Below are 21,305 nucleotides of genomic sequence, written 5' to 3' on the forward strand. Positions count from 1 at the left end.
AGTCTCTTCCCAACTGTTTTTTTTTACCTGTTGTTTTAAGAGAACAGGAATGCTACCGCTGCAAAAAGTGGCAGACCCAGATTGTGTGAAAAGGACGGGATTTGGGGTTCTGTTGGTATCTGGAGGATTTAGGAGGATGGGCTGCATCTGCCCATTCAGAAAGGGAAGGACACTTCGCTAGCCCTACCCTTACTATAAAATTGTTGTAATGCCGATAACGAAAGACACACAAAGGTTAGGCACTTGTTTGCTTGATGCGACTGGAGCGGAGCAACTGTGAAGATACCTCAGAAGGATCAGAGGAGCAAAAGGAGAGGACCATGCCCGTTGTGCCCCCTTTCCTGGTTGTAGGGCTGCTTCATCTGGCTATACTACAAGGTGATTGACACTGTGGGGGATCATTGAAAGATGAGAGATTCATCCTTATAGTTCCTTCTCTCTTTTGGGGAGTGTAAAGGTTGGAGAGGGTGATGAAAAACGATGTCTTGAATCCAGGATGGAGTAAAAAATCCCTGGATTGTCATGTGGAAACCAAAAGGTCTCTTTTGTGTTGCATGACCCTGAGTGGACTCTGGGGGCCCTTCCGCACATGCAGAATAATGCGTTTTCAAACCACTTTTAGAACTGTTTGCAAGTGGATTTTGCTATTCCGCACAACTTCAAAGAGCATTGAAAGCAGTTTGAAAGTGCATTATTCTGCATGTGCAGAAGGAGCCCAGGTCTTAGCAGTTAAAAGAAGACAATTGGGAAGTAGAAGGCTGGCAACTTTTTATTATGAGTTATTTACCACATTGTTCCTGCTACCAGAAATTTTCGATAATCTGGGACCTGGTTCCTACAAGAAAAATGAAGAATTCTAAAAGGCTTATCTTTCTGCTGGGATCCTTTCCCCCAATTCCAAATGTCTGAGCAGCCAATCCAGTTATCAGTATGCCATGGAGACCACCTGAGAAGAGAAGAATGGTAGAAGTCAAAAGTTAGCTGCTGACCATTTAATTTGCCTTATACTGGTCTTAACGAAGCTTATATTGGTCTTTGCCTTATATTGGTCTTAAAGAAGCTTCTTCATTTAGGGTTGGATATAAATTCCCAGCATGGCTTGGAAGAAAAGCTTATTCTGAGACAAATTGTTGACAGGTTACAAGATCATGCGAGACAAACCTCCACTGAATCTTCTTTTAAAAATGCCACTTTTTTGGACTACTTATACAAGAGCTCAATGTCTTACCTAGCTTCTCTAGATATCCCACTACATCGACAAACATTTATGTTAACCTGACTTAATGTTTTTTCCATCGAATACTACAAATGGAAGATTCAGACTTATGCCATTCCAGCAGCAGCTTATTTGGGTGCAATGCTCCAGTTTCCTTGTTATGTTTATTGCTTAAATGTAAACAATTTGTCCATCAGCATTTGCCACTGGAACGATATATAAATGAGAAGGGCCTCAAAAGTCCAAAAGAAGATAAATTAATAAAAACTTCTTCTGAGAGGCAAAGACTAATTTGCAACAGAGTTGTGGCAAAAATTGTAGCAGCCATATTGCCACAGCTTATAGCAAAATGTAGCATTTCCTGATTATTCTTATCTGGATTTGGCATGCCGGTTTTTTAATCTCATTTGATGTTTTAACCTGGAACACCTTATATTATTTGTAGCGATTTTTTTTATCTCAATGCCAGTAAAGGTAAAGTTGAGTTGAGTTGAGCCTTGCTAGGATCAGAATTCAGAGGGTTCCCCCACTAAAGATCTCTTTAGGGCAGGGGTCCCCAAACTACGGCCCGGGGGCCAAATGTGGCCCCCTGAAGGCATTTATCCGGCCCGCCAGGCATGGCGGCGATGGCTCCATTCATGTGCAGTGGGGGCTCGAGGGAGAGGAGGAACCGGCCCCAACGGCTGTTGATTGCAATTACATGATAGTACCCCCAAATCTCCATGAATTTTCTGACCCAGAGTTGGAAACCTTACATGTGGCAACGCCTGCTCCGCCCTTCCTTCTCGGCTACTCCATGTGTTGCTCTCAGGCTTTCTGTTCCACCTCACTCCCATTGGCATCAGCCAGGCTGGTGGAGGAAGAACCCAGGAAGATACCTGATCCTGGGTTAGATGGAATGCTTCATTGGGAAAGTTCTGCTTTTTTTTTTTACAGGGGAAGGTATTCCACAGCCTCCCCAACAATATTTGGAGCCCACCCTGTACTTGACATACTTTGGTCACTGTTCTAAAAATAGACCATGACAGAAAGGCTGAAAGGTGAAATCAAACATTTTACAATCATTTGTGCATAGGAATTTGTTCATAGTTTTTTTTTAGTCTGGCCCTCCAACAGTCTGAGGGACAGTGAACTGGCCCCCTGTTTAAAAAGTTTGGGGACCCCTGCTTTAGGGGATAAAAGGGGATAAAAAAATCATTGTATGAATCCTGAAAACGGCTAGAAACTCCAGAGACCAGTGTTGGGAATTCCCAGGCAGGAAAATGCCTGGAAATTGAGGGACCAACTTGAGGAAGATAGCGTTTGGGAGTGATGGGAGCTCAGCGGAGAGTAATGCCATTCAGTCCACCTTTCAAAGCAGCCATTATGTGCAGGGGAACGTTACTCTGAAGTCCGGAGAAGAGTTGTAATGAGGCCTCACCTGAAGGATGGAAGCCCTGTGGAGTAGAAACATACTCACATCTCATTATCTGAGACGTTAGTTTGTCCACCAACTGGGCACTGTTTGTTACCCAGAGTATTTCCCATTTCTTTCTATGGTGGATTCCTCACAGGGTAACTCTAGCAGGAGTAGGATGCAATACAAACTGTTTGGGTGGGGGACTTCGCACGAGTTTGCCCCATTTTATTTCCCTTGACCCGGGAGTTTCGACAATCGCTAAACCAGCAATTCTTTTGCAAAACCACGGGTTGGAGCCACTCCCATGCGAACAGCCAGGCAGGCCTCGTTTCCCTCCTTTCCACCCTTTCACTGTAAGCTCCATGCTGTCCACGGTCAGGGAGAATCTGCCCACCTGCCATTCTGCGCAGGTCATGCAGCAGGTTGTGGGCAGATTCTCTGAGCGTCCCACAGGGTCCAAAGTCCCCCCAAGTGCATTTTCTCCCCATGGCAGCGAGTATGACCAATCTACAGCGACATGTTCTTTATTGTCTGGCTGTTGCAGGGAGGTCCCTTTTTCTTTTCTTTTTGTTTAATTTTCTGTTTCGCACAGGTGCAGCTATGCAGGTGCAGCTGATCATATTGCAGGATGATTGGCGTGACTGTGGGGTTTTACTTTATGCCTGTGCAGCTACGCATGTGTTTGCAGGACATTAAATGAGAGAGAGAGGGAGAGAGAGAGAGAGAGAGAAGTGTCTCCGTGCAAAGGCACAGACTGTTTCCATGGGCTCCAATTGCTGCCTGAACGGCACACATGTGAACAGGAAAAAGGAAAGCAGGTTCGTTTATAACGACTGCAACCTGTTATACACTTGCTGACCAGAATCCACCTATGAGGAGCAGCAGTAGCGTAGGAGGTTAAGAGCTCGTGTATCTAATCTGGAGGAACCGGGTTTGATTCCCAGCTCTGCCGCCTGAGCTGTGGAGGCTTATCTGGGGAATTCAGATTAGCCTGTGCACTCCCACACACGCCAGCTGGGTGACCTTGGGCTAGTCACAGCTTCTCGGAGCTCTCTCAGCCCCACCTACCTCACAGGGTGTTTGTTGTGAGGGGGGAAGGGCAAGGAGATTGTAAGCCCCTTTGAGTCTCCTGCAGGAGAGAAAGGGGGGATATAAATCCAAACTCTTCTTCTTCTTCTATGTTTCTTCTTCAATGTTTTGAGTCTCATCTAACGTATCTTTTCTCTTCCGGTTTTTCCCTCAGGTGTTGTTTGCTCAGATGCAGGTAGGTGGTTTTTATAGACCTGAAATAATTTTTCCGCGGGGGTTTCACAGGGTTATGTACCAACTAGGGGTGTTTGTTTGCCCAAGACTGGTGCAGCTAAGCCTTTTATCTGTGTTCAAAAAGTAGCAGAGGAATTTAAAAAAATTGAACTCTGCTTCAGTTTAATCAGAGTTTCTCTTCCTGGAATGCCGTTCCGATGAGATGATAGCAGTTGCCATAGAAATCATTATCCTCTTCAGTTTCCTTAGGTGGGGCTCAGTGAGGTAATGGTTAGGGTATCGGTTCTGGAGACCTGGATTCTATCGGCCACTTTCCCATGAAGCAACTGAGCGTCTTTGGGGCAGTCACCTTGCCTCAAAAGGTTGTTTTGAAGATAAAATTAGGATCAGAAAACCAAGTGTACTGCTTGCAGTTCCTTGGAGGAAGGGCAGCATAAACCTGTACTAAAGAAATATCCTCCTTATGGAGCATGTGGGAATTTTCCCTTGCATGAATAGCAACCCCCCCCCCCCCAACACACATTCAAGGGGAGGGTATATGCGACACTCGGGCTTTCCCCACTTACCATTTGCTGCGCGCTACTCCGGGAAAGTAGCGCGGGGTCCAGTGGCGCTCCCCACTTGCAAGGGTGGCAACCACGCAGCCGCCCCGACGCTGCCGCTCTCCCGCCCCTTCAGCGCGCGTCATTTTTGGCGCTGAAGGAACGGCACCTTCTGACTGCCCCGCGCGTGGGAAAAGCAACCCCGCAGCAGAAATCACTCATGCCGGGAGCGCGCTGGGAGTAGCGCGCCGCAAATGGTAAGTGGGGAAAGCCCCCCTGGGCTCATTCTGAACATGACATGAGTTTCTGAGGGCTTTCTTGTTAGGTGTAAATATATTCAAATAGAGATATTTAATACAGAGATGCGGAAGTGGAAAAATTAAGATAGCCAGAGACACTTTTGAGTTGCTTTTCTGTAAAAATAGTTTTACTAGTTGAAAAGAGGGAAGGATTACATGGAATAAAACAACAAATGCTCTACTGCTTTTGTTACATATTTACAGTGGTTAAAATCTAGACCACGTCTTGTAGCTATTTGCTGTCTAGCCTCGTGACTCTGAACATGTGGTCTTCCCTTGTGCGCTAGAACAAAGAAAACAGGTTAACTTTTATAACTTTATTACTTTATACTTTTAGATCTGTGTGCTTGCTGGCACTTATGCAATGGTGGTCAAGCTGACCAATAGCTAATCAACAGGGCAGGTCATAAAACAGCGACCTCAGCATCTTGTTCACATATAGACAGTTAACCCTTTAGGAACTGAATTGTGACAGACACTTGCAAAAATACCAACATCCCTCCTATGCTAGATGTTAAATAAAATCCTAATGGGAATTTCCACAGGGACTGTGGGGAATTTCTGTCATCACTGTGGGAAAGGGGAGGGACTGAGCTTTGCTTTCAAAATGGTGTGGGGTATTCTGCTGCCATTCCCCAGCACTCCCTTTCGTCCTTTAAAGGGTCCCCTTCTTTTCCTTGCTAAGTCCTACTACAGCATTACAACATGGCAATTGAGAGAACTGGAAGGCTAAGCCTGAGAGAGAGGGTTTGGGATCAGAGGGACCTCATCAGGATATAATAAGCAGCCATTTTCTCTCTCTGATCATCAGAACAGTTAGATTTGACTCCAGTAGTACGTCAGAGATAAACTAAATTGTCAAGGTGTAACCTTTCAAGACTCAAAGCTCCCTTCATCAGATACAGAACAGTTGTACTTCTGGGAGGTTTCCAGCCCCCACCTGGAAGCTAATAACCCTTATGGAGACCATTCTTTCCTATGACTGTACATGGTCCAATTTCACATCCTTCTGTGGGTGCAGCTGAAGTGAGGACAGGGCTGGTCTAAACCTGGATGGGAGACATCTGGGGAGTCTGACTTTGCATGCCACAAAAAGGCAGCATGATGCTATTAAAACATTGTGAAGTGAATTCTTGATTGTGGGTCATGAGAAAAAAGCATGGAGCCCAAAGGGAGGGGTTGTCTTCAGGTAAAGAAAGGTGAATTTTGGCATGGGATGTTCTAAATGGATTGGGGGGGGGACTGTTTCGGGTGGTGATTGAGAAATGCCTTTGAAATACGTAAACAGCTTACAGAGAGTAATCTTCTATATATTTTTGCCCTTGTTTGCCAGTCCATCTCTCCTTTTTCTAGGAAGAGCAGTAAGCTATTTCAGAACTGGTTTGGGGATCAGACTTGGGAGATTTCCTCACTGGTGATTAATCCTGGGATAGTCACCCAAAATATCCAGGTTCCCTCAATATTTCCTCACAGTTGAACCGTGGAACACAGATCAGTCCCGATTCTTCACCTCCCCCTCCCCCCTTATCATGGGATTTCCTGGACCTGCTTGTATATGCACCTTTTTGGAAAAAAACACTCCAATGGGAGCTAATAGGAGATGGGGGCTACACATTCGAGGGTCCATGAATCAAACTTCACCAAACCCATGAACCAAACCTGTGTGGTATCATCAGGAGGGTCTCCTAAAGATATTCTGAAATTTTGGTGCTACTAGCTCAGGGGTAGGGAACCTGCGGCTCTCCAGATGTTCAGGAACTAAACTTCCCATCAGCCTCTGTCAGCATGGCCAATTGGCCATGCTGGTAGGGGCTGATGGGAATTGTAGTTCCTGAACATCTGGAGAGCCACAGGTTCCCTACCCCTGTACTAGCTTAACAATTGCACCCCTGACAGCAGGCATCCCCCCAAGGGGCAGGTCTAGATGTCTTCACTAGAAACATGCTGCCGTGAGGAGGTTGGAACCTGGATGAAAAGGTGCCGATTCTTTTGAAACTTGGTTGTATCTAGATTAAATTTTCAGTGGGAATTCAGCCTTGGAGAGTGGGGCAGAGCTGTTCATTTGCTGTCTGATTCCTTTTGTAGTGAAAGGTGCAGGGTTGGAAGTCTCCGTAGGTACTACAGTTGGCTGCTTTACCAAAGAAAGTAATCGTCCCTGTTGAGAATTCATTATTCTGCATGTGCAGAAGGGACCTCAGCCCGACAGCTACCCCAACAGAATTTCCTTCTGCAACCTCCTGGCCTAACCTATTTCCAAAATCGCCACATGCAATGGGAAGTGACACCCATTTCTTTGGGCATGCATCCCACTCGGATGGCTTTAAAAACACTTTCTGTGGCTTCCCTTGAGGAACCTTATTCTTCAAAAAAGATGCTGGGTATCCATCTTCCCTCAAGATTTCTCAGGCAGGGAACCAGAATATAAAGGGAAGTATTAGCAAGTCAGACAGCAAAATTTCTGCTGGAATGAATTATGTTTTTCTCCCAAATGGCACAGGGCTCCAGTTTGATATTACTATTCGGCTGGCAGCCATTTTGCAAGACTTGCTGCCTGCCCTGCTCCATCCTTTTCTCACCCCACCGTCTCTTTGCTTTTCAGTCTGCGGGCAGAAAGGGCACTCCTCAAGTTCGACGCGCATCGTTGGGGGGCAACCAGCCGATAAGGGAGAGTGGCCCTGGCAGGCCAGCATCCAGATCAGAGGCCAGCACATTTGTGGAGGCTCCCTCATCACTGACCAATGGGTGCTGACAGCCGCTCACTGCATGACCATAGGGTGGTATGGCGCTTTTCCTCATTGAACTTTGGTTAACTGGGGGGTTCCTGGCAGCCTTCAATTTGCCTTTTAGGGTGACCAACCTCTAAGTAGTGGCTGGAGATCTCCCACTATTGCAATTAATCTTCAGGTGACCGAGATCAGTTCACACAGAGAAAATGGTTGCTTTGGGTGTGGATCTCCATGGCCTTATACCACACTGAAGTCCTGCCCCTTCCCAAGCCCTGCCCTCCTCAGGTTCCACAAGCAACATCTCCAGGGGTTTCCCAATCTGGAGCTGGCAGCCTGTCAGGTCTTAAGACTGAAGTCAATAAGCAGACTCTAGATGCCGGATCAGAAGTCTTTATGGATCACAGCTAGTACCTGGCTTTCAGAAAACCAGTTCTGCCCGGCTATCAAAATACAGTTGTCTTTATCCCCTCAGAGTTCCTGCCATAAACCCCCCCTCCCTATTTCCCATGGAATGTGAGAATAACACAATGGAAAGAAGGATGTTTGGCAATTGAGCATCTGAAGGCCAGCGCAGTGATAGTTCTCTGCAGTGCTGGGATCCAAAAATTTTAGTAACAGGTTCCCATGGTGATGGGATTCAAACTGTGGCGTAGCGCCAATGGGGCTGGGCGGGGCACGACGGGGGCATGGGCGGGCATTCTGGGGGTGGGCCATTAATAATTTCTCTGTTACTGTAAAAAACTCTTACTGTAAAAAAAAGTTCCTAATTTCCAGCTGGTATCTTTCTGTCCATAATTTAAACTCATTATAGCAAGTCCTATCGTCTACTGCCAACAGAAACAACTACTCCTCCTCTAATTGACTGCCTGTCAAATACTTAATACTTTCAAATCCTTAATTTTGTTTCTAGAAATTAAAAGAAGGATACTTTCCTTAAACATGTTTTTAAAACAGCCCAACAGGGAGAATCATCCCGTTTTCTACCTTCGCTAACCAGCCACATAGGAAACAACAGGACTTTATGATTTTTGGACCTAATGGAATTTCTAACAGAAAATTAGTAACCCCCTCTCGGCACACACAAATAATTAGTAACCCACTCTCGGGAACTGGTGAGAACCTGCTGGATCCCACCTCTGGTTCTCTGCCACCTGCCACCCCCTCCCTCTGGGAAGGCACCATGTTTGTTTCTAGTTAGCTACAGTTACCAGCATCAAAGGAAAGCAAAAGAAAAGGGAAAGATCCATTAACATACCATGTTTCTCCAAAAATAAGACAGTGTCTTATATTAATTTTTGCTTCCAAAGATCCACTATGTCTTATTTTCAGGGGATGTCTTATTTTTCTGCTCCACAGCTGTGTGCTCTGGTGTTCTGTTTGACGGGCATGCTTCCAAACAATAACTTTGCTACGTCTTACTTTCAGGGGATGTTTTATATTTAGCACTTCAGCAAACCTCTACTACGTCTTGTTCTCAGGGGATGTCTTATTTTCGGAGAAACAGGGTATTAGAAGGTGAAGACAGCTTCCCTTCCACAAAGCCAGGTGTGATTCCTTGCACCTATGTCCAGCTCTTTGATGGCAGGTGAGGGCACCTCCTGACACAACCCTAAACTAAACATTATACTGTCCAGGGTTAGACTTCCAGACAGTGTTACCATTTTTGAGATGGCGCTCATTTTCTCTGCTATGCCACTCCAAGTGCCAGAAAAGGACTATATGTGTGGGAGGAAGCAAGACCATCTGGTCCCACTGCACTATGAGACCAGTCACGACCAGGACTTTGCAGAAATTTTAAATGGCCTAAGTTCAGTTCTAAAACGGCAGCAGTGTCCACAGGTTGCACCCATGGATGCAACAATGTCTGGTTTGGCTCTTAGCAATTCTAGGGCTTTGCACAAAAGTCTAGGATGAGACCTAGAATCATGGTCCCACCCCATGAACCTGACAACTAGCAGAAAAATGAAGTTGGCTCTTTCTCTATGTCACTTCTTGGGAAAACCTAGAAATGATATGTTGGAGATTTTCCCAGGAAGGAGCCTCTCTCTCTCTCTCTCTCTCTCTCTCTCTCTCTCTCTCTCTCTCTCTCTCTCTCTCTCTCTCTCTCTCTCTCTCTGTGTGTGTGTGTGTGTGTGTGTGTGTGTGTGTAAGAGAGAGAGAGAGAGAGAGAAGTGCCATCAGTGCTGCTTTAAACAAAAATATCAGTTCTCCTGACACTACACCATGGTGGAAAGCCTGAGGGACTTGGGGATGTTCAGTCTGGAGAAGATGAGGTTGGGCAGGGGGCTGTTCCTGTTGGCAGCAGAGGAGCGGACTCACAATAATGGGTTTCAATTAAATTAAAGATACCAGCTAGGTATTAAGGGGGATTATAATAAGAATAGCTCACCAGTGGAATTGGCTGCCTAGGAAGATAGTGACCTCCCCTTCACAGGAAGACTTGAAGCATGAACACTAGTCAGGGATGTTCTAGGCCAGGGGTGTCAAACTCGCGGCCCTCCAGATGTTCATGAACTGCAATTCCCATCAGTCCCTCCCAACATGAGCATTGGCTATACTGGCAAGGGCTGATGGGAACTGTAGTTCATGAACATCTGGAGGGCCGCAAGTTTGACACCTGTGTTCTAGGCTAATCCTGCATTGAACAGGGGCAGTGGTGGGATCCAAAAATTTTAGTAACAGGTTCCCATGGTGGTGGGATTCGAACTGTGGCGTAGCACCAATGGGGCTGGGCGGGGCACGATGGTGTGGCCAGGCATTCTGGGGGCGGGGCATTCCTGGGCAGGGCTGTGGCAAGGACAAAGCCGCTGCACCGGTCCTTGGGTGGGAAACGAATGCACGCCGGTGCACTTCCTGCTAGACTGATTCAAGTTCTGCACGCTGCTGCTGAGAGGAGGGGTGTAACTAAGGCAAAAATCACGTGGCAAAATCACCAATTAGTAACCCCCTCTCAGCACACACAAATAATTAGTAACCTACTCTCGGGAACCTGTGAGAACCTGCTGGATCCCACCTCTGAACAGGGGGTTGGACTAGATGGCCCTCTGGCCCCTTCCAATTCTATGATCTAAGGTCTCACAGCAACACAACGCACAGTTTGGCAAGCGTACTTCTTCTGTTATGTTTCACTTGTGTTTCCACACCTCCAGGCCCACGAGCGCCTATGAAGTGGAATTGGGGGTCTATCAACTTCAAAATCATTCTGAGGAAGAGCGACAGTTATTCAGCCTAAAGCAGACTATCGTCCACCATGACTACGAATACACTGACGCCTCCCCGGGAGATGTTGCTCTGGTGGAACTGACATCGCCTGTAAATTTCACCAGCAGCATCCTTCCCATCTGCTTGCCCAATTCTTCTGTTTGGTTCCCAAGTGGAAAAAAATGCTGGGTCACTGGATGGGGAGACATTGGCTCAAACAGTAAGAAAACTTTGGCTGACTGCATCATTCGTGGTGTTCCCTCAGACGGTTACGTGCCTGTCTTATTGCCTGTGAATGTGCCGCTGTTTTCTCTACCTTGTAGCTGTACAGCACAAGGCTAGTTTTAATATTTTGCCATTGAACAGGGTTTTCCAAGTGAGAGCTTGTGGGGTATAGAAAACTTTGGCGGACTGCATCATTCGTGGTGTTCGCTCAGACAGTTACATGGCTGTTGTATATCCTGTGGACATGCCACTGTACAGCACAAGGCAAATCATAATATTCAGACGTTGTATAGGGCTTTCGGTTGTTCCAAGTGAGAGCCTGTGTGATATAGCGGTTAAGAGCAGGTAGACTCAGGTAAGAAAACAGTGGCGGACTGCATCATTCGTGGTGTTCCCTCAGACGGTTACGTGCCTGTCTTATTGCCTGTGGACATGCCGCTGTTTTCTCTACCTTCTGGCTGTACAACACAAGGCTAGTTTTAATATTTTGCCATTGAACAGGGTTTTCCAAGTGAGAGCTTGTGGGGTATAGAAAACTTTGGCGGACTGCATCATTCGTGGTGTTCGCTCAGACAGTTACATGGCTGTTGTATATCCTGTGGACATGCCACTGTACAGCACAAGGCAAATCATAATATTCAGACGTTGTATAGGGCTTTCGGTTGTTCCAAGTGAGAGCCTGTGTGATATAGCGGTTAAGAGCAGGTAGACTCAGGTAGAGAAAACAGTGGCGGACTGCATCATTCGTGGTGTTCCCTCAGACGGTTACGTGCCTGTCTTATTGCCTGTGGACATGCCGCTGTTTTCTCTACCTTCTGGCTGTACAACACAAGGCTAGTTTTAATATTTTGCCATTGAACAGGGTTTTCCAAGTGAGAGCTTGTGTGGTATAGAAAACTTTGGTGGACTGCATCATTCGTGGTGTTCGCTCAGACAGTCACCTGGCAGCTGTTGTATATCCTGTGGACATGCCACTGTACAGCACAAGGCAAATCATAATATTCAGCCATTGTATAGGGCTTTCGGTTGTTCCAAGCGAGAGCCTGTGTGATATAGCGGTTAAGAGCAGGTAGACTCAGGTAAGAAAACAGTGGTGGACTGCATCGTTCTTGGTGTTCCCTCAGACGGTTACGTGCCTGTCTTATTGCCTGTGGACATGCCGCTGTTTTCTCTACCTTCTGGCTGTACAACACAAGGCTAGTTTTAATATTTTGCCATTGAACAGGGTTTTCCAAGTGAGAGCTTGTGGGGTATAGAAAACTTTGGCGGACTGCATCATTCGTGGTGTTCGCTCAGACAGTTACATGGCTGTTGTATATCCTGTGGACATGCCACTGTACAGCACAAGGCAAATCATAATATTCAGACGTTGTATAGGGCTTTCGGTTGTTCCAAGTGAGAGCCTGTGTGATATAGCGGTTAAGAGCAGGTAGACTCAGGTAAGAAAACAGTGGCGGACTGCATCATTCGTGGTGTTCCCTCAGACGGTTACGTGCCTGTCTTATTGCCTGTGGACATGCCGCTGTTTTCTCTACCTTCTGGCTGTACAACACAAGGCTAGTTTTAATATTTTGCCATTGAACAGGGTTTTCCAAGTGAGAGCTTGTGGGGTATAGAAAACTTTGGCGGACTGCATCATTCGTGGTGTTCGCTCAGACAGTTACATGGCTGTTGTATATCCTGTGGACATGCCACTGTACAGCACAAGGCAAATCATAATATTCAGACGTTGTATAGGGCTTTCGGTTGTTCCAAGTGAGAGCCTGTGTGATATAGCGGTTAAGAGCAGGTAGACTCAGGTAAGAAAACAGTGGCGGACTGCATCATTCGTGGTGTTCCCTCAGACGGTTACGTGCCTTTTCTTATTGCCTGTGGACATGCCGCTGTTTTCTCTACCTTCTGGCTGTACAACACAAGGCTAGTTTTAATATTTTGCCATTGAACAGGGTTTTCCAAGTGAGAGCTTGTGGGGTATAGAAAACTTTGGCGGACTGCATCATTCGTGGTGTTCGCTCAGACAGTTACATGGCTGTTGTATATCCTGTGGACATGCCACTGTACAGCACAAGGCAAATCATTAAATATCTCCAGACATTGTATAGGGCTTTCAGGTTTGTTCCAAGTGAGAGCCTGTGTGGATATAGTGGTTAAGAGCAGGTAGACTCAGGTAAAGAAAACAGTGGCGGACTGCACTCATCTCGACCATTGGTGTTCCCCTCAGACGGTTACGCCATTGCCTGTCTTATTGCCTGTGGATACATGCCGCTGTTTTCTCACCTTCTGGCTGTACAACACTGGAAGGCTAGTTTAATATTTTGCCATTGAACAGGGTTTTCCAAGTGAGAGCTTGTGGGGTATAGGAAAACTTTGGCATGGACTGCATCAATTCCGTGGTAGTTCTCAAGCATTCAGACAGTTACGTAATGGCTGTTGTATATCCTGTGGACATGCCACTGTACAGCACAAGGCAAATCATAATATTCCAGACGTTGTATAGGGCTTTCGGTTGTTCCAAGCGAGAGCCTGTGTGATATGCAGCCGTTAAAGAGCAGGTAGACTCCATAGGTAAAGAAAACAGTGTAGTGGACTGCATACGTTCTTGAGTGTTCCCTCAGACGGTTACGATGTCTGTCTTATTGCCTGTGGACATGCCGCTGTTTTCTCTACCTTCTGGCTGTAACAAACACAAGGAGCTAGTTTTAATATTTTGCCATTGGAACAGGGTTTTCCAAGTGAGGAGCTTGTGGGGTATAGAAACTTTACGGACTGCATCATTCGTGGTGTTCGCCCCAGAGACAGTTACATGGCTGTTGTATATCCTGGTGGACATGCCACTGTACAAGCACAAGGCAAATCATAATATTCAGACCGCTGTATAGGGCTTTTCCGGTTGTTCCAAGCGAGGAGCCTGTGTGATAATAGCGGTTAAGCAGCAGGTAGACTCAGTGTAAGAAACAGGTGAAATTGGACTGCATCGCTCTTGGTGTTCCCTCAGACGATTACGATGCCTGTCTTATTGCCTGTGGACATGCCAGCTGTTTTCTCTACCTTCTGGCTGTACAATACAACACAAGGCTAGTTTCTTAATATTTTGCCATTGGAACAGGGTTTTCCAAGTGAGGAGCTTGTGTGGGGTATAGGAAAACTTTGGCATGGACTGCATCATCTGCGGTGAGGTGTTCGCTTCAGACAGTTACATGGCTGTTGTATATCCTGTGGACATGCCACTGTACAGCACAAAGGCAAATCATTATAAATATTCCAGTGATCGTTAGTATAGGAGCTTCGGTTTATTTCCAAAGCGAGAGCCTGTTAGCTGATAAGCAAGCGGTTAAGAGCAGGTAGACTCAGGTAAAGAAAACAGTGGTGGACTGCATACGTTCTTGGTGTTCCCACCTCAGACGGTGTTTCACGCTGCGTCATTCGGTCTTATTGCCTGTGGACATGCTGCTGTTTTCTCTACCTTCTGGGCTGTACAACACAAGGCTAGTTTTTAATTATTTTGCCATTGAGACAGTGGTTTTCCAAGTGAGAGCTTGTGGGTATAGAAAACTTTGGCATGGACTGCACTCATTACGTGGTGTTCGCTCAGACAGTTACATGGCTGTTGTATATCCTGTGGACATGCCACTGTACAGCACAAGGCAAATCATAATATTCAGACGTTGTATAGGGCTTTCAGTTGTTCCAAGTGAGAGCCTGTGTGATATAGCGGTTAAGAGCAGGTAGACTCAGGTAAGAAAACAGTGGCGGACTGCATCATTCGTGGTGTTCCCTCAGACGGTTACGTGCCTGTCTTATTGCCTGTGGACATGCCGCTGTTTTCTCTACCTTCTGGCTGTACAACACAAGGCTAATTTTAATATTTTGCAATTGTGTAGAGCTTTCCAAGTGAGAGCCTGTGTGGTATGGTGGTTAAGAGCAGGTAGACTCTAATCGGAAGGACTCAGTTTGATTCCTCACTCTTCCACATGAGCAATGGACTCTAACCTGGGTCGAATCCGCACTACCGTCTTAGCCAGGTTTTAGAACACCAACGACCTCAACCCTGGTTAGTTTGTGTTCTGAAACCTGGCTAAGACGGTAGTGGGGATTCGACCGGGGATGTCGTCCCTCAAACCTGGTTAGTTTGTGTTCTGAAACCTGGCTAAGACGGTAGTGGGGATTTGACCCTGGTGAACCTGCAGGGTGGTCTTGGGCTAGTCACAGAACTCTCTCAGCCCCACCTACCTCACAGGGTATCTGTTGTGAGGAGAGGAAGAGAAGGGGTTTGTCAGCCGCTTGGAGACACCTCCTCTTTGAGAAAAGCAGGGTATAAATCCAAACTCTTCTTCTTCTTCTTCTTCTTCTTCTTCTTCTTCTTCTTCTTCTTCTTCTTCTTCTTCTTCTTCTTCTTCTTCTTCTTCTTCTTCTTCTTCTTCTTCTTCTTTTTCTTTTTCTTCTTCTTCTTCTTCTTCTTCTTCTTCTGAGTTTGATCTTGCTGTCATCTTTATAAGAACCCTGCACAGAGGGCCATATTGTCTTGCAGGTGGGACATGCTAAGTGCCACTGGGTGACTCATGGCCCAGGCAGGAGTTAAACCAGGGACTTTGTGGTTTATAGATCAGTTTTTTAGCTGCTATGCTTGACTAGCTGATGGGTGGGAAGATACGTTGGTGCTCCAAGGAGCTTATAGTCTAAAGTTTGCCGTTAGGGTACAGCAGCACAGCAGGAGAAACAAAGGTTGCTAACGATGAAGGGGAGAAGGTTCAGTTTCAAATGCTTGGGAAGCTGGGTTGGAGCCAACCAAATTTTCTGCTGCTTGAAAAAGGAAGGAGGGTCTCCATCCAAAAAGGCTATACTCACTGATCATCATAGGACCTGCATGAACAAAAGCCACGTGGGATGGGGGCTATAACAAAAGGGAAAGGGAGAGCGGAATGGTTTGGCTGAGACCAACCAACTGTTTTCTATACCAAATCCCAGGTTGAGGCAATTGAAGTGTCCCCTGGTTGTCCATGAGGATGACAGGAACTAGGAAGTCATCGCCCCTTTGAAAACCAGCCAAAGTCTCCATCCCTTTGCTTTTTGAATGCAAGATCTTCTGTGTCTTTTCCCTACAGAGCCCTTGGACTCCCCACAAACTCTTCAGGAAGTGGAGGTGCCAATCGTAGACAGAGACACTTGCAATCAACTCTTCAACACTCATGCACAGAACATTGGTGTGACTAGTCCAGTCAAGGAAGATATGATTTGTGCTGGTTATAAAGAAGGTGGAAAGGATTCCTGCCAGGTAGGACACTCCATAACTTGCTGGGTCCTTGCCTGGGAGGTGGTAAGGTTGCCAGGCAACACCAGCAACTTGCCAGCAGAGTACTGGGGTCAGGGAGAACTCTGGATTAGAAACGATAGAGTTTGGGGTGATGTCCTTTCTAGTTTTTCACCTGTCAAGGAGCCTACTTCATTTTCCCTCTTTTAAGTGGTGGGGAAACAACTAGGAGGTCACCCTGGAGATGGGAGCAGAGTGGGGCTGCTATGTCCCCTTTCCCTCAAATTCTGGGTGCCTCATCTGCTATTTTTTTTGCTAATTATGGCGCTGTTCTTGCTTGCATTGTCTTCCAGCTACTTTGTGTCTGCTTTGTGTCTGCTTCTCGCAATTTTATCCAAGAATTGGAGATAGGGTCTGGAAATGGGAACCGGACATCTCCTGGCATTACAGCTGATCTCCAGACTACAGAGACAAAATGGCTGCTTTGGAGGGTAGACTCAACGACAGTATAGCCCAGGCTCCGGCCGCAAATATCTAGGAATTCCTCAGTGTCTGAAGAAGACAACCCTAGTTGAGAAGTTATAAGAGGAAATGCCTTTTCACCTGACCTTTCCTGCTTTCTCCTCTGCCAATAACAACCTTTGCCTGGCAGATAGGTAGCAAGGCTGTCATCAGTCATCATAGCTGTATCTTCCCTAGATAGAAGTCTCCAGACTACGGTTATCCCTTCCACATTGCTAAGGTTAAGGGCATCCACCAGTGGTGGGATCCAAAAATTTTAGTATCAGCTTCCCATGGTGGTGGGATTCAAGCTGTGCTGTAGCACCAACGGGGCTGGGTGGGGCACGACGGGGGCATGGTCGGGCATTCCGGGGGCGGGGCATTCCTGGGCTGGGCTGTGGCAAGGATGCAGCCGGTGCGCTGGTCATTGGGCAGGAAACGAATGCACGCAGGCGCAGGCTGCCACGCACGCCGGTGCACCTCCTGCTGGACTGCTTCAAGTTCTGCGCGCTACTGCTGAGAGGAGGGGCATAACTAAGGCAAAAATCACGTGGCAAAATCACCAATTAGTAACCCCCTCTCGGCACACACAAATGATTAGTAACCTACTCTCGGGAACCTGTGAGAACCTGCTGGATCCCACCTCTGGCATCCACCCTGTGCCCCTCGCCATCTGGAAATCCACATAAACTTTGTTGACCCCCGCATTGTTCCAGGAAATAAGTCTGATTTTTTTTCCCTTTTTTATTTTTTAAAAAGAAACTGTGTATATTTGTGGTATTAAAAGACAAAATGTCTTGATATTACACAACACTATACATATATTTTATGAATTTCTGAGTTTCTAACCTTCTTCTGTGCCATCGGCTGGCCTTCGCATGTCGTCTGCAGCTTCCACAAAACTCTTCCAAAAATTCCAGTCTAATCTCTTATGCTGACCTGCAGTGTATTGAAACCATGATGGAGAAAGACGGGATGTGGAAGGGATAACTGTATGCGCCCCACCCCCCACCCAATGATCATGGACTCATCAGCCCCTGTCAGCAAGGCCTGCTGGCAGAGCTGATGGGAATTGTAGTCCATGAATACTTGGAGGGCCATAGTTTGGAGACCCCTGGGCTAGAACAATGGAAGGGTGGGAGGAGGTTTGTTTCTCTCTAAACAACTGAGCAGAATGCTTGTGCGTTGCCTCACATCTTTGGGTCAAGAGTTAAAATAAAACAGCTTTCACCCAACAACTAAGAAACATAAAAAGCCAGATGAGCATGTGGGGGTCAGTATACCAGAGGCATATGAGGGGGGGAAATGGGCTCGGGGATAAAATCTCCTCCGTTCCCCCCCCCTCAGGTCACAGAGCCCCGTCCCACCCCACCCATGTCATCATGATGTGGGCGGGCCTGAGGGAGGTCCAAGTCAGACCAGGCATGCCTCATCTGATTTGGGCTTCCCTCAGCCCCGCCCATGTCATCATCATCAACATGGGTGGGGCCAAGGGAGCCGGAAAACGATGAGGCATCTTCACAGCAGAAGGCATCTGGTCACGTGGGGGCCGGTTTTGCACCCCCACGTGACCAGATTAGTTGTGCCTGGGGACATAGGTTACCCCATGATCCCCAGGCAGATACGCCCCTGCAGTATACTCTGCAGTGTTCAAAGCAATTGGTATAAATGCTCCTCACAACTTTGTCAGGTACACCAGGCTTATCATCCCAATATACCAAAATGGAGGTCTGAAGGTAAGAGAATAACTTGGTTGAAGTGAAGTGAACACGTAAAACGCTAATTCCAATAGGTATTCTGTATCTGATTTCAGTGTTTTCCACAAAGTGCTTTCTTTTCTCCACAGGGTGACTCTGGAGGCCCCTTGGTTTGCCAGTGTGATGAAGCCTGGGTCTTGGCTGGGGTTGTAAGTTGGGGATATGGCTGTGCTTTACCCAACTTCCTTGGCGTCTATGCCTCCGTGCCTTACTATGCTGACTGGATCTTGCAACATATACCCAGCATGACTTTTGTGACATGCACAAATGGCCAAGATTCTGGTGATGATGGTGGACCACCAAATAATGGTGAGGATGCCGGGAATGATGGTGGACTACCAAATTACGGTGGACTACCAAAGACCTTCATTCTGCTGCTGTCCCTTGGGCATCTCACATTTGCTCTCCTGTGAGATACTCATATCACTTCCTTCAGCCTGACAGCTCACCCAACAGAATTTCCTTCTGCAACATCCTGGCATAACCCGTTTCCAAAATCACCACATGCAACAGGAAGTGACGCCCATTTCTTTGGGCATGACTCCCATTCCAATTGCTTTAAAAACATTTTTCTGTGACTTACCTTGAATAGTCTAATCCAGGGGTCCCCAAACTACGGCCCGGGGGCCAAATGTGGCCCCCTGAAGGCATTTTTCCGGCCCGCCAGGCATGGCGGCGATGGCTCCATTCATGTGCAGTGGGGGCTCGAGGGAGAGGAGGAACCGGCCCCAACGGCTGTTGATTGCAGTTACATGATGGCACCCCCAAATCTCCATGAATTTTCTGACCCAGAGTTGGAAACCTTACACGTGGCAACTCCTGCTCCGCCCTTCCCTCTCAGCTACTCCATGTGTAGCTCTCATGCTTTCTGTTCCACCTCACTCCCATTGGCATCAGCCAGGCTGGTGAATCGCTCGCTGGCTGCTAGGGAGGAAGAACCCAGGAAGATACCTGATCCTGGGTTAGATGGAATGCTTCATTGGGAAAGTTCTGCTTTTTTTTTTTTACAGGGGAAGGTATTCCACAGCCTCCCAACAATATTTGGACCCTGTACTTGACATACTTTGATCACTGTTCTAAAAATAGACCATGACAGAAAGGCTGAAAGGTGAAATCAAACATTTTACAATCATTTGTGCATAGGAATTTGTTCATAGTTTTTTTTAGTCCGGCCCTCCAACAGTCTGATGGACAGTGAACTGGCCCCCTGTTTAAAAAGTTTGGGGACCCCTGGTCTAATCCTTGAAAAAGGATGAGGGGTGTCCATCTTCCTTCAAGATTTCTCAGGCAGGGAACCAGAAATATTCGCAGGTCGCACAACAAATGATATAACCGGAGCACTGGTCTGAAGCAACATGGCTTTTCTTTTAGGGATGGATTTACAAAATAATATTGATGTACTTTTTCCTATTGGATGTGCAGTAGGGCTTTAAAGAAAACTAACCCTTGCTTATAGTCACTGGGTTCTAAACATGCCAATTACCTGCCTCAGGCAGGCATTTGTCCGCTGCTGTCCCCACACCTCTGCAGCCGGTGGGATAACTGTGGGGGCCAGAAACAACATTGGGCTGTATATCAATTGTCTGTGACATTACTGCTTCCGATGACACTCTAGACACTCTATGGTATCGCCATAGAGTTCCTACAGCATCAACTGCTATCATGCCTAGATTTTCATCCAAATGTGACGTCAATGAATAGCCCAGTGTCTCATCTGACTCTTGCCTCACCCTCCCAAAAAACTCCTGGGGGTGCCAGTGGCAGTCTGATATCCTTGCTGGATTACAGCCTTAAATGTTGAAGAGGACATGTGTGGTGTACACATACATCTTACACACACACCCCCAAAAAAAAAAGATAAAGAGAGGAAGACCATATCTCTCCAGCAGAGGGCGCTGCAGAAAAACGCATAGTTAAACTTTAAGCCTTGGGATCCATCAGCCTAAAACAGTGGTGGCGAACCTATGGCACGGGTGCCAGAGGTGGCACTCAGAGCCCTCTCTGTGGGCATGCGCAGAGTCCCCCACACACACATCTAGGCTAGCCTGGGCTCAATTATTAGCATTAAACCTAAGACCTACTTTTGGGGAAGCAGTGTAGGTAACCCTGTTAAATGCTGTTAAACCCCACTGATTTCATGCAAAGAACTAAAGCGCGATCCTTTACCTGGAAGTAAGCTTGGTTGCTGGCAATGGGGCTTGCTTCTGAGTAAACCCTCCTAAGGTCGTGATTCACCCGTTGGAAGAGTTGCACGGTTGCTTCAAAGCAAAGCCACCGACTACCACCAAGCTTACTCCCAAGTAACGCGCGCCTCAGAGCCAACCGTTTTTTCTAAACTAAAACCTTCGTATTCAGGTTAAATTGCCGTGTTGGCACTTTGCGATAAATAAGCGGGTTTTGGGTTGCCATTTGGGCACTCGGTCTCGAAAAGGTTCGCCATCACTGGCCTGAAAGGTAAACTGGCCACATCAAACTCTTGCAGAAGAGGGATTTAGCCTTTTGCCCTCCGTTCATTTCCACAACTGAATTCCTTAAGCAATCATTAGTATTTCAAAAAGGGAGGAAAGATGGGAGCTTTAAACACCTGTGTGTGCTCTAGGATTTTCAGGGATGGGGAATACATCTGTAGGCTGAAACCGTTCATTGCCTCTGAGAAAAAGCCTAATAAAATTCATGTGACTGTTGTTCAGAGTTCACACAGGGATTCAAGAGTTGTGTTTCATTCCCATCAGTTGTATCTACAAAAATCTGCCATGTTCAAAAGGAGTTTGCCTTTTTTTCCCCTGACACGCTTGCTTTCTACATGCAGGAAAGTATATCTTCATAAGACACCATTCCAAAATGCAATCTTTACACTGTAACTGGACGCATACGGAAAAGCCCATCGCATGATTCTGCCAGAGTCTCTTAACGTACTCCAAGGCGGAT

General features: G+C 46.8%; 1 protein-coding gene across 1 annotated transcript; it reads left to right on the plus strand.

Annotated features, from left to right (window-relative positions):
• The first annotated feature begins 254 nt into the window (after positions 1–254).
• On the plus strand, positions 255–18,790 carry LOC125444270 (serine protease 27-like). The gene is made up of 6 exons (XM_048516698.1): positions 255–378; positions 3,859–3,879; positions 7,319–7,496; positions 10,604–10,866; positions 15,974–16,143; positions 18,467–18,790. The coding sequence occupies exons 1-6, from the start codon at positions 255–257 to the stop codon at positions 18,788–18,790; spliced, it is 1,080 nt and encodes a 359-aa protein (XP_048372655.1).
• The last annotated feature ends 2,515 nt before the right edge of the window (positions 18,791–21,305 follow it).

This window comes from Sphaerodactylus townsendi, linkage group LG15 (genome assembly GCF_021028975.2).
Source record: "Sphaerodactylus townsendi isolate TG3544 linkage group LG15, MPM_Stown_v2.3, whole genome shotgun sequence".
In the NCBI taxonomy this organism is placed as follows: Eukaryota; Metazoa; Chordata; class Lepidosauria; order Squamata; family Sphaerodactylidae; genus Sphaerodactylus; species Sphaerodactylus townsendi.

Bases quoted from the DNA above. Each gene is read 5' to 3' on its own strand.
- LOC125444270 (XM_048516698.1), top strand. From the start codon at position 255: ATGCGACTGGAGCGGAGCAACTGTGAAGATACCTCAGAAGGATCAGAG. The intron at 7,497-10,603 runs GTATGGCGCTTT...CAGGCCCACGAG, and splicing joins CACTGCATGACCATAGGGTG to CGCCTATGAAGTGGAATTGG. The intron at 10,867-15,973 runs GTAAGAAAACTT...TTTTCCCTACAG, and splicing joins GGGAGACATTGGCTCAAACA to AGCCCTTGGACTCCCCACAA.